Source organism: Equus caballus, chromosome 10 (genome assembly GCF_041296265.1).
Source record: "Equus caballus isolate H_3958 breed thoroughbred chromosome 10, TB-T2T, whole genome shotgun sequence".
Classification (NCBI taxonomy): Eukaryota; Metazoa; Chordata; class Mammalia; order Perissodactyla; family Equidae; genus Equus; species Equus caballus.
Window position 1 is genome coordinate 67207183 of NC_091693.1, and position 12994 is coordinate 67220176.

A 12994-nucleotide genomic window follows, 5' to 3' on the forward strand; every position below is an offset into this window, starting at 1 on the left:
AGTGAACAGGTGTTATTGAATGCCCATTACATGCAGATTGCTGTTGAAGTTAGTAAATGGCAGGATAGAGTAAGAGGTTACATTTTTTATCTGATTATACACTAGTTGACTTTACTCTGTTTCTCACATCTTATCACAGACAAGTTTTCTCTTGATCACTGAGGGGCATCAGGAAATAGAATGGCCACAAATTCACTGTGTAAAATAATTACATCCCCTCAGTGGCAGGATATAAGAAAGTTAATATGCATGCAAGGCTGGGAATCCCCTCTAAGAGAAGAGATGGCCTTTATAATGTCCTTGTTGGTAGTTCCACAGATCCTAGGTCCTGGGCACTTACATCAGCTTTGTTCATATCTGGTGGTACCTTTCATTTCTCTTCCTGTGATCCACGTCTGTAGATAGACAGACACACTGGTCACCTTCTGCTTTAAAGACCTTTTTGGCAGGGATGGGTGAACAAAGTAAATGAGAATGTTTTTATGCCTGTTGTAGTTGTGATCTTCTTTATGAATTAATTACTTGTGCTGGTGTTTCTTTCCCAAAAGAGTAACTGAAAAAGAAAACTTAATTGTTTTTTACAACAAATTTAATAATCACATTTTTAGACTTCAGCAATGTTGTCTCTCCTTTCTTTCTTAAGTTTTCTTTACAGTTAGAATTCTAATATTTCCCCCTTTTATTTCTTATGGTAGAATTTTTTCGAAGTTCTAAAATTTTTCTGTCCAATCTACCATTAACTTCCATTATTATAAGATAGGATAAAAAAAAAGTTAAGAAAGCAATATCGTGAAATATTATATGTTCTTTTTATATGATGCTTTTTAATAATAGTTATTTTCATTGAAAAGTAATATAAACAAATTTAGACAGGAATGAGAGGTTACCTATAATCCCATTATACTAAAATATCTACTCTTAGCATTGTGGTCTTTATCCCTCCAAGTCTTTTTTCATATTCATATTTATATTACAGAGCTGTAATCTATCTGAACTGAACGTTTTGCATCTCTCTCTTTTTTTTTTTTTTTGGTGAGGAAGATTAACCCTGAGCTAACATCTGTTGCCAATCTTCCTCCTTTTGCTTAAGGAAGACTGTCCCTGAGCTAACATCTGTGCCAGCTTCCTCTGTTTTATATGTGAGATGCCACCACAGCATAGTTTGATGAGTGGTGTGTAGGCCTGAGCCTAAGAACCAAGCCCACGAACCCCAGGCCACCAAAGCTCAGCACACGAACTTAACCACTATGCCACAGGGCTGGCCCCTGCATCTCACTTTTTATTCAATATTTTATCATAAGCATTTTTCATTGTTACTTTATAATCTGAAAGCTTTTCATTTTTAAGAGCTATATGATATCCATTGATTGGTTCTATCATAATTTACATAATCTAATGTTGGCAAGTTAATTTTTCTAATTTTTAGTGAGTGATGCAAACTGATTTACTGTAAATTAGTTTAGAGGTTTAGTACAAATAGTCTTAGTTATTTATCACAATCTATCCTTGGAAACTAGTTGTGAAAAGATTATCATCTATTAGATCGTATTTCGCCCTGGCAAAGTTATAATTGACTTAACTGTGTGCCAAAAGTCACAGCCAAGATTGTGTACTCCAGAATCCCCTAAGAGACTTCAGTGACGCTTCCAGTCCAATAAAATGGTTGTAAATGCATTGTACCCATTGCTTATGTAAGGGATTTCATGTAAGTATATATGCAGAGCATAAAAATCAACTCTATTGCATCAGGAATTTATTGTGTTTTAGTCTATAATAAAACAGACTTTTAAAGACTTTGTTTTCTTTGACATTAGAAGGGCCTTTAGCAATAATTTAGATAGCTTAAATCTCCTGTAGAACAAAATAGGGGGGAAAAATCCAGTTAAGCTTATACTGGTACCTACTTTCCTTTTTAAGCATTTAAAACTATTTAATTGGCTTTAGACTTGAGTTCAGAAATGGGCTTTTTTTCTTTTTTTTTTAAATAACCAGTGTCTTTGCCCGTCCTGTTAGGCGGTGGTGGGCTCGGATACTGGTTGAAGTATTTAGTGAGTTAAAGACAAAAAGTGAAGGTGAGGCTGTACTGTATCCGGCAGCCTGGAATAAAGGGAGTGGCCACTTGCAAAACTAAGAAATGCTCTGTCTCCCTTATGATAATCTTAGAACTGAGAGCAATTTGTATGAATTTAAATTAATAAACTAGTTAACCAACCTCAGGTTTAGCAGTCTCTTTTTTCTTTAACCCCAAGTACTAAGTAAGTATAGCTACTGTTAATTTAAAAGTCTTATAATTTTCTCATAGAAAGTCCTTGTCTAACTTCAGGTAGTGATCTGATTCCTTTCAGAGAGGGAGCGAGTTTTCTCTGACCCTTATGCATGGAATGTAAGGCTATGAGAACTTTCTGTTACCTTCCTTCATTTGCAAAGTACCAGGGAGCAAACCTTACATCTTGCACTAGTGTTACCACGAGACATAAGGTAGATGGCACATGAATTCAGTTTTACCTAAGTCACTCATGTATCACTCTGTGACTGCTAGGTTATAGAACAAACACTGATCCTACTTTTCTTCCCCTTTTTAGGTAGTTGGAGCAATGTTATCATCCAAGTGTATTATTTCTGGAAGATTTGTGTTGTACAGTACATTTAGTTTATCACAGAACTCACCTGTGGAGTCCTTACTGGTGAAGATGGTCACATTTGCTGTATCTTCCCATTTACTCATTGCAGAGTTTTGCTTTTAGCTCCTATTTATGGTGTTTCACCTGCCTTCTCTGTCTCTCAGTGGTTTGTGTGAATTCTTTTGTCATCTGTTCCTCCCTTGTCGTGGGTTCCTGGCCTGCTCCCTTGCTGGTCTTCCTTGGGGCTTCTCAATCAGGTTTCTTCCCTTTGTCCTACTTTCACCGAGAATTTTCTTTACACCAGTCTATGGAACTGAAAAATAGAATTTAAAGTAAACACCTTTAGTTTCACCATAGTTATTATTAACTGAGTTTTAACTTCAATATTAGAAACTCTTTATTAACCTTTTTAAATAATTTTTTAAAATATTCTCCTGAAGATGTCATAATTTATGTAAACATTTCTTACATCATTTAGATTTCAAGTTGGTTCCGGTTTTCACTATTCAAAATGTGGTGACGTATATATTAAACTGCTTTTTAAAATGTGGTGCTGAATATCTTTGTGCATAAAACTTTGTTTTTGGTTATTTTCTTAACATGAATTCCCAGCAGCAGGCCTAAGAATGTAAATGATTTTAAAGCTTTTGTTATGTATTCTCAAATTGCTTTCCTAAAGAACTCTCCCAACTTATACTGCTACCTCCATATATCAAAGTCCTACTCTCATTACCCAAGATCTAGGATTGTTTTTCCTTTGTTTATTTGATAATCAAAATATTCTATCTCTTTATTTTAATTTTATTCATTTGGACTACTAGTGAGTTTTGAAGGTTTTCCCATATATTTGTGACCATTGTTTTTACAAATTGTTTATTTAGTCTCTCTTCATTTATATATTGGGACATTAGTATTAATAATCTTAAGGATCTAGTAATAAAATTGATATTATTAGAGCCATTTCAAATAAGACTACAAAGGAAGAAGATAGACATTAACTCCATTGAAAAGATAAAATGGAGAATAAGCTTCAGAAAGATAGATGAGCATATTTCAGAACTAATATTCACTTATTTGAGACACAGGATAGTAGAAAACTAATTGGACTGAAATTCTGTATTCTTAGAGCTATGTCTAGTTCTGCCACTGGCTGACCTCTAGTAGGACATACAGCTAAATGTTTAACTGCCCTTATATGTAAAGGGAAAATACTATTATCCCCTAATTACCTGGGGTTGGAGGAAGCAGTGGTAATGGTGATAGTGGCAGTAAAGACTTTACCATGAGGATGTGGAAAAGGAGGAGAGCGTAAGTTCCTTTCCTCAGAAACAACACTGTGACCAGACGAGTTAGGGATGGGTGCTCACACAGTAACACAAGAAGGACCAGGGATTTCTCTTCACTCTCTGCCTCCTACTCCATCCCTCCAAACACATAATGCACTGCCATTTATATAGACAGGAATCTCCTTCAAGATTGAATTACATTCTAGATAAATTTTTATGGTTGAGATGGGGATTTTTAACTTAGGGTATTTTGGTCTAAATTTTATATGAGCCTTATACAGTCTCATTTAAAAAAAACATTTCCAGAAAACTATTCTGTACATCAGAGAGATGAAAGATGAAATAACTCATGGGATTTGAACCTGTGATTTCAGAGATTCTATTCCAAAGCTGCTTTTCTGCCATCAAACTCTCTCCTCTGGCTAAGAATGTATTTTAATACTGAACAAAACTAAATGCAAATAAGCTAATAGCCAAGTGGTTGGTTCTGTTCTAGCATATCACAAGGGTGAGTTGAACACCTACATCCTTAGCTTGTTTGAAAAGTATGTTTGATGACAAATCTTTTTCTGTTCCCCAAAAGAATTCCCTTTTAATCTTTAGCTAGAAAATTAAAATACCTATTTCCACTAGGATATGCCCTTTAAGAAAAAAAAAACACTAGTACTTTCATGTATTCCATGATTGTTCACGTGGTTTGTGGGCCCTAGAGTGACGAGCCATCCAGCTTTCTTTTGTGAATATGCTGGGTTATTATTAAAACTGATTTTACCAAACATTTATCATGCTAGCACCCCCACTTGAGAAAAAACTGATTTGAGTTAATGTACATTTTCTTAAGTTCCCATAGATCACTGAAAACCACATTTATACGTAGCTATACACTCTTTCACTAGTTGAAAGAGTGTTTCCATATGCTAGTAGATATCCATACTTACTTCTCTCACTAAGGAAATATAAATAATGATTTATGAAGTAGAAATATATTATTTTAAAATTAGGAGAGAAGACTGTCTTTGCTGAGATTGACATTTTCAAAATAATAGCTAGATTTTATGTAGTTCTTCTTACCCTATTTTTTAAATTATTTAATGGTTTATATAATTTGATAAACTGTCACATATTGTCTGTTAAAAAGAAAAAGAAAACAGTTTCTAAGCTTCTGAATGTATATTTTTGTATGTATACGTATATATTTTTAAGCTCTTACAAAACGTAAGACCACAGTTTGATATCTTGGCTGGAGAGGCTCTTAGTAATGTGAGGTCAATATACTAGATTCATCCCATGATGCTTCTTATTCTGCTGAAGTCATTCATGGCCCAGCCTGAGATTTGGGTTAATTGTTCTAAATGGAAACAAAACTCAGGAGAGAAGGATTGGTCCTAAGTTAAAGAGACCATTTTCGACATCTAGGAAGGAAAACATGAAATGAGTGTATTTGCATAGAATTAAAATGAATTGTAAATGGCAAAAATTGAGTGAATAATTTGTACTTTTTTCCTTTTAGGTTATGCATTGGACCCTTCGTTAGATAATCATCAAGTGTCTACTAAATATATTGGCTCTGTAGAAGAAGCTGAAAAAAATCAAGGTAATTTATTTGAAATATTTAGTATCAAATATATATGCATATCTTTACTGTCTTTCAGTTTGACTTTAGACAGTAGGAAAAAACTAGTATTCTATTTAGCTCTTGATTTTTTTTTTTTTTAAGTTGAGATAATAGTGATAGAGTTTAGAGCGATATAGTTTAGAACTATCACCATTTAGAACTTGCTTTTGCCTTCTATTAGGTATGGAACCTGGTGGGGAAGATGGTTGTACCTATTTTCAGGGGTTGGAATGAGTACTTGGCATGGTGCCAATCCTGTAGAAGCCATTCAATAAATTGTAATTAATGTATAGCTAATTTTAGTAGTTTATTTCTTAACACTAATGTCAAGCTACATTTTAACAGCAGAAGAAAATTTCCTTGTGGATGTCTGTGAAAATTGTCTTTGAAGGGTTGCTTTGAAGACTGAGTTTGAATCTGTGTTTTAAAATATATGTTTGTGGTCATATTCATTTTGTGCTTATAAGACAAAGTATCATACTCTAAACACTAACTTGTCACAAAGCTCATCAGCCCATTGGAATCTTCGTAAAGTGCTCATGAAAAACAGAGTATGCCGTTTGTATGAGGACACTTAGTAGCCACAGACCCTATATGATCAAGCTGCCTTTGGTATATAAGCTAGATTGTTGTTAAAATTGAATTTTAACAAGCTTTTATTATAACACACAGCCGGAAGAAACTGATTCGAATTCATATAGGTAAACATTTTTCTTTAAATTAGACTTCTACAAGCCACATCTTTATGTAGCTAGGTTCTCAGTTAATAGTTAAATTGTTACTATGACTCCCATAGACCTTTCTTTTTCCAATTTGACAGCTGCACACAGTATGCCACCTCCTAGTGATCAAATCAAAGTCTCAACCAGAAGCATCCTCTTTCCTCTTTTCTTCTTACTGTTAAGTTTTATGATATTAGAGGTCGAGTTTAGTTTGAGATCACTTAGAAAAATTGCCAGACTCTTGTGAACTGTATTTAATTTATATATTATTGCAATACAAGTAAATCAAAGATGAGCTATTACTTACTGTAATTTAATTCAGTCTTTAAATGATAAAGTTTATTTTATTCCTGCTTTCAGAGGTAGCTTTATCATTATTTAGCAATATTAAATTGCTAAGTTTCTTTCAGAAAGTGGTAATATTCACTGATATAGATCTGTGCTTCATTAAAAGGATTGTGTACCATTGCTGGGTCTTTTCTTTACATATATTAGAACTTGCAAATATTGCATTAGTAAACTTCTTTGCCCAAAAGGTTGACTCCCTTTTGGATAGCATGAGTTGGTGTATCTGGCATATTCATATGGACTTTATGTATTTTAATAAATCTTTGGTCACGTGAACAATCACCTTTCTCTTAACCATATAAAGTAAAATTATACTGCTATTTTTTTTTAGAAAAATCTGTATTTGTGTCCTCTGGGTTTTTTTCATGTAGGTTTAACTGTGTTTGAAACTGGTCAGAAGAAAATAGAAAAGAGGAAAAAGTTCAAAGAAAATGATGCATCTAATATTGATGGTTTCTTGGGACCATGGGCAAAATATGTGGATGAAAAAGATGTAGCCAAACCTTCAGAAGTAAGCTTTGATGTTTTTCCTTGTCAGTTCAGGTGTATGCTGTATCTCTATGAGGGATAGCTGTGTTAATAAATTTGAGATTTCCTCAGGGAACCAAATGACTCATCAGAATTTCTCTGCTTTGGTTGACTGAGAAAATACAGTAAGATTTCTTTGTTTTTCTTTGGAATATTTTTACTTATATTTTTTCTGATTTATTTTCTTCCATACTTTTTAATTAAAATATAATATTCAACAGTTTTTAATAAAAATCACCTTGTTAATGCTATTAAGCTGCCATAGTAGCTGCTGTTCTGATACCAGATACTCAGATAGTAACTACAGAATCAGCCTGTCTATGATTTTAGAATTGATGGTGGGTTTTATTTATTTATTTAAAAATTTTAACAAAGTAATATATCTATATTGTTTTTTAAAAAAAAAAATAATATGAAGTATATGAAGTAAAAGTATAGAACCCTACCCTGTCCGTCCCCACCTCCTAATCCCACTGTCTCCATGAGCCAGTCTGTTGTAGGTCTTAGGGATATAGCGATGGACAAGATCAAGGAGATTCTGTATTCATGAAAGCTTATATTCTAGCTGTATCGTACATCCGTATATCTCAATAATATATATAGGCTGCTACTTACTTATTTTAGACATCATTATTAACTTCTTTTTTACTATAAATGAATATTTTCTACTACCCCACCTTCCTTCCACTGCTCCTCCCACAAAAATTGTGTCACAAATCTATAGTCGTTGCTTATATCCTTATGACCATGTAAAACATATTTACTGAAGAACAACATGGTGTGCTAAAATTCAGTTTCCTTTCTGGTACTAGATTTTCTAATTGCCTCGTCTTTTTGCTTGCATAATTAGCATAACACGTTAAATTTATTTCTGGTGTTCCAGAAGGACGGGTTTTCTATAAAATGAGTTTAAAAATCTTAACCAGTTTCCATATGTGTTCAATGCCATTTTGTGATCTGTCGGAAAGTTGACATTGTTACTCCTGGGACAGCATCTGCTGACGTGAAGATGCTGCTTCACCAAAAAGTAGACCTCTTTATAAAAACTTTGTAACCAGCTTTGGCAATGATGGGGTTCTAGAACATCCGTTTTAAAGTTTACTCTTAAATTCCTTAGGAAGAACAAAAAGAATTGGACGAAATCACAGCAAAGAGGCAGAAAAAAGGCAAACAAGAAGAAGAGAAACCTGGGGAGGAAAAGACAATCTTACATGGTAACATATTTTTTATACTTCTCAATTTTTATGATCAACTTTCAGATATTTACTGTCCTCTCTTCATATAATATCAATTGCCCTTACTAATCAGCTGCTGTAATTCATTATATTAAGAATTATGTTGGACAGTTTGCATCCCAAAGAAATTATAGTAGGCCAGGCCCAGTGGTGCAGTGGTTCAGTTCACTTGCACCACTTTGGTCGCCCAGGGTTCACAGGTTCGGATCCCGGGCAAAGATCTACACACTGCTCATCAAGCCATGCTGTGGCAGTGTCCCACATGCAAAGTAGAGGAAGATTGGCATGGATGTTAGCTCAGGGCCAATCTTCCTAACCAAAAAATAAAGAAAGAAAGAAATTATAGCAAACTCTCCTATGTTCTAATAAAAGAGAAAAATCACATGATTAATGCTAGCCACAGATAATTTTTTTAGTGCTAATGAATTTTTAAAAATGATAAAGAAGAAACTTGAGTGGTCCACATGTTCTTTCCTAAGATAAAGTTGACTTTTTTCGTGTGTTAGTAGTACCCTAGTCATTTTAACCTTTTGTTTTTAGCCTAAATCAAATATTTCAGCTATCCTCACAGTTTATAGCTGTTACTAAGTTATATTTTAAAAGAATAAACTTTGTTTTTCATGTGAATAGATTAGAGATTAAGACTCTCATACTTATTTTGATTTGTGGAAGGAAATGCATATTCACCAAAATAAATTATAAATATTCTAGAATGTACCTGGTTCATTAATAATTAGTTTTATTTAGGAAATTATATAGTAATTATCTGAAACTCTAAAGAATAATTCAGTTCTGATAATATTGCTTATTCTAATGTTATATCACATATCAAATATTTGGGTTTGATAAAGCCATATTTGGTTTCTTGAGCTCCAGTTTATCTTCAAGGAATCTTTGTAGTTCTGTGGTGCTTGGCAGCCATAACAACAATGACAGCCACCATTTATTGAATACCTACTCTGTGCCAGGCATGCTTTATATACACCATGTTATTTAGTTCCCACAAGTGGCTTTATTGTAAAATCTGTGTTGAAAGTAGAAAAGAGAATGGGAAAAGAACCTGGAAGGGCATAAAAGAGGAAAGCAGGGGAAAAGGGATAATTGATATTTTTTGTTTTGTTTTAACTTTCTGTTTATTCTGTTTTGCTTCTGGTTCTTTGCCAGTGACTTAGAAGGCCCAACTATTGTCTCTTCTTCTCTCACTATAATTATACTGCAGTGAAGTCTTTTTTATATAGCACTAAAGTGTGTAACTGAGTAAAAGAAGTATACATCTTATTTAAAGGTCTGATATTCTCTGGATGTTTAGGAATTCCAAAATAATATCTCTAATTGTAAATAATAGCAATGATTTCAGGCAACTAAATTTTAACTGACTCTTGGTTTTACCATCAGAGTATTATTACTTAAACTTTGATATGGAATGATATCCCTATGAATAAAATGTTAGTTATCATTTTAAGAATATAGATTTTGGGGCCAGCCCCATGGTGTAGTGGTTAAGTTCAGCGCACTCTGCTTCAGCGGCCCAGGTTTGCAGGTTCAATCTTGGGTGCGTACCTAATGCCACTCGTCAGCCATGCTGTGGCAGCGACCCACACATAAAGTGAAGGAAGATTGGTACAAATGTTAGCTCAGGGCTAATCTTCCTCAGCAGAAAAAAAAAGAAGAATATAGATTTCATGACTATGGCTTGTATTCACTGCTTTCCTTTGCGTTCTTATTTCAGTTAAAGAAATGTATGACTATCAAGGCAGGTCCTATCTTCACATACCTCAGGATGTTGGTGTCAATCTGCGGTCAACTGTGCCACCTGAGAAGTGTTATCTTCCCAAAAAACAAATTCATGTGTGGTCCGGACACACAAAGGTAAGCAGTTGGTTGTTTTTGTTTGTTGTAATGCATAATAATGAAGCCAACAGAAAGTTTCAGCTGTTGATATGGAACATTCAGTATTTCTGGTAAACATGTAGGGAAGTGAAGATGGAGCAAGGAAGCCAAATTGAAGGTAAACCTGAGTTGGGCTTTGGAGGTCACCACATGTATTGGTCACAAGTACATTGGTCACTCAGTCTTCAAGGTCATCTGGGTGGGCCATGACATAAGCATTCATGATTTGGTGTCCTGACCCCTTATGGTGGCCCAGGCCTCTCTCCACAAGTTTCTGCTACAGCCTGCGTCCTCTTGGGCACCCAGTCAGTGAATAATGGGCTGCTACTAGCACCAAAGCCTCAGTAATTTTGCCTTAGCTCTTGGGGTTATCACACTTCAGAGAAGATTAGATGCTCCCTGGTTTATAAACTATGGTAACAGTTAAACTAATGCAGAGACGAGTTACTTGAAGACTTTACATGTTGATATTCTTTGTCGTCTGCACTATTCCAACTGACAATTTTCAGCTCTTGGCAAAGAGCAAAGAGACTGAGTAAAAGAAGGATAGGAGTCGGGGCATCAGCAGCTTGGTTGACTAAGAATTCCCTTGGGCGAGGAAGTCAACATTAAAGGTTAAAAAAAACACCTTCAAAAGCTTAGTGTCAGTAAGGGCTGCTTTAAGAATACTAATGAGGGTGATTCTGTGGCATGATTTCTGGAATGAAGAAAAGTAGTAGATTAAGTTGCTTGAAAATATCCTGCCCTTTCCGTGTGTTCAATTTTAGCTGACTTTAGAGTGCTTCTGATTGACAGCTGTGATACCTTTTCATAGGGCGTCAGCGCAGTCAGACTGTTTCCTCTCTCCGGCCATTTATTGCTGTCTTGTTCCATGGACTGTAAAATTAAGGTGAGTTTTCAGTAACAGGAGGAGTGCTGCAAAGCTAGTGCTTTGGTTAAGTCTCTTTGGTTAATTATATATAAATTTGGGTTTGTTAGGCAGGCAGAGGCTAATTTTTTCTCTTAGGCCCTGTGAAGGCAGCCTTTATGAACTGCTTCCAAACATGTTGGTTGAAATATGGCTCTGTGGTCCAGTTCACTAGGCTCTTTTTTAAGCTTCCGTGACTGATTACAATGTAATCAATCCCTTTGGCTTTAGACACATAAACATTTAATCACTAATAATGCATTTTTATAGAGGCTTTGCATATGTAACTGAGTTCATTTGTTCCTCAGGGCCTTTTGAGGTAGAGAGGACATGTGATAGAAATCCCATTTTTAGAGAGTAGGTAATATAATTCATCCTTTTTCTTCTAAATGCTAGTAGGCATCAAGTAGAACTCCTCCCAGACTCTTCTCCCACTTTTTCCAGTCTTGGGGAGCTCTACCTTTAGCTGATGTTCAGCCGTAGAAGGGGTGATAGAGAAAACCCAGTTGCCAGTGCATGTCAACTTGAATATGAGGAAGGCCTTTTAAAAATCTTAAATCTAGGAGAATAGTTCTTATCTTTTTTGTGTCTTCTGTGTCCAGATCATTATGACGGTCAATAAATATCAACCCTATAATGCCATTGGAGCTTGGCAAGTTGAATCGTTAAACTTTTATTCTTTGTAAATAATTCATGGATATTAACAATGTATAAATAAGGCAGCTGCTTTTGATGAGAGCAGCCGTTTAGGCATTTGTCTCTAGTAGCTTATAATGACAGATCAACAGTTTTGAGTAAAAACTCTTAATTTCCTTTAACTTTCACTTTATACAAACTATGTTAATTGAGATTATGGTCTTCTCTTTGACCCGTTAAGAAAAGCATAGAATTCAGTTTAGTTCACTTGTATAAACATATTATGTGTAAGGGGCTGAGGATAAAGAATTATTAAGACGCTATCCCTGTCTGTAGGGTGATCATTTCATTATGACATAAATGATCTTTATAGAGGCAGGCACAAGGTGTTCTGGTTTCAAGGAGGAAGCCTACCTCAATAGGAAGGTAACTAAGTAAAGAGTGGGGAGCGTAGGGAGTGAAGTATGTCTGAAAAGAGTGAATAGACTGAAGCAGCATGGTTGTGCTGAGAACCAAGTTGTGTGCTTGCTGGAGTCTAAAATCTGAGAGAGACACAGAATGACTATAGTCATAGGCAAGGGATCAGCAGGTCCTGGTATGCTGCCGGAACTGAGACTTGATCCTGTTGGCACTGGGTGGCCAGGAAATGCTTTCTATCTTAGAGCACTAGCAGCATTGTTGAGCACTGGATTTGAGGCAGACAAGAGTAAAGGTAGTTTTGAAGCTATTGTGTTGATTCTTTGTAGACATGATGAGAATTATGAGCCTATTACATCTTAGTCTACATCATCATTTTCATACAGCTTCTGTAATATTCATTACTTCAGAAAAGTTAAAAATAAAAAAAAACTTTTAGTACCAAAATGTTATAAACATGGCAGGTTTTTTCGTTTTTGGGGGGTTTTTTTCTGAGGAAGATTCACCCTGAGCTAACATCTGTTGCCAATCTTCCTCTTCTTTTGCTTGAGGAAGATTAGCTCTGAGCTAACGTCTGTGCCAATCTTCCTCTATTTTGTATGTGGGTCACCATCACAGCATGGCTGACTAGTGGTATAGATCCACAGCTGGGATCCGAACCCACAAACTCAGGCCACTGAATCAGAGTGCACTGATCCTAACCACCACGCCACAGGGCCGGCCCCAACATGGCAGTTTTAATAACATTTAATTTTTTAAAAGTACTTCATAATATTGTATAAATAGAAA

At 35.2% G+C, this 12994-nt stretch overlaps 2 protein-coding genes across 5 annotated transcripts in view; one reads left to right on the plus strand and one right to left on the minus strand.

Moving 5' to 3' along the window:
* The window catches only part of CDC40 (cell division cycle 40), a 48423-nt gene that overhangs the window by 20450 nt on the left and 14979 nt on the right, over positions 1-12994 (plus strand). For all 3 annotated transcript variants that reach the window (XM_070223639.1, XM_070223638.1, XM_001916126.6), the window contains exons 5-9: positions 5418-5501; positions 6964-7103; positions 8238-8334; positions 10085-10224; positions 11060-11134. In XM_070223639.1, the coding sequence (XP_070079740.1) occupies positions 5418-5501; positions 6964-7103; positions 8238-8334; positions 10085-10224; positions 11060-11134 (536 nt within the window). The remainder of the gene's footprint in view (positions 1-5417; positions 5502-6963; positions 7104-8237; positions 8335-10084; positions 10225-11059; positions 11135-12994) is intronic.
* The window catches only part of METTL24 (methyltransferase like 24), a 124134-nt gene continuing 113919 nt past the window's right edge, over positions 2780-12994 (minus strand). The window contains exon 7 of one of the 2 annotated variants that reach the window (XM_070223655.1): positions 2780-2934. In XM_070223655.1, the coding sequence (XP_070079756.1) occupies positions 2917-2934 (18 nt within the window). In that variant the 3' untranslated portion in view covers positions 2780-2916. The remainder of the gene's footprint in view (positions 2935-12994) is intronic. The other variant, XM_070223657.1, reaches the window with a different exon arrangement.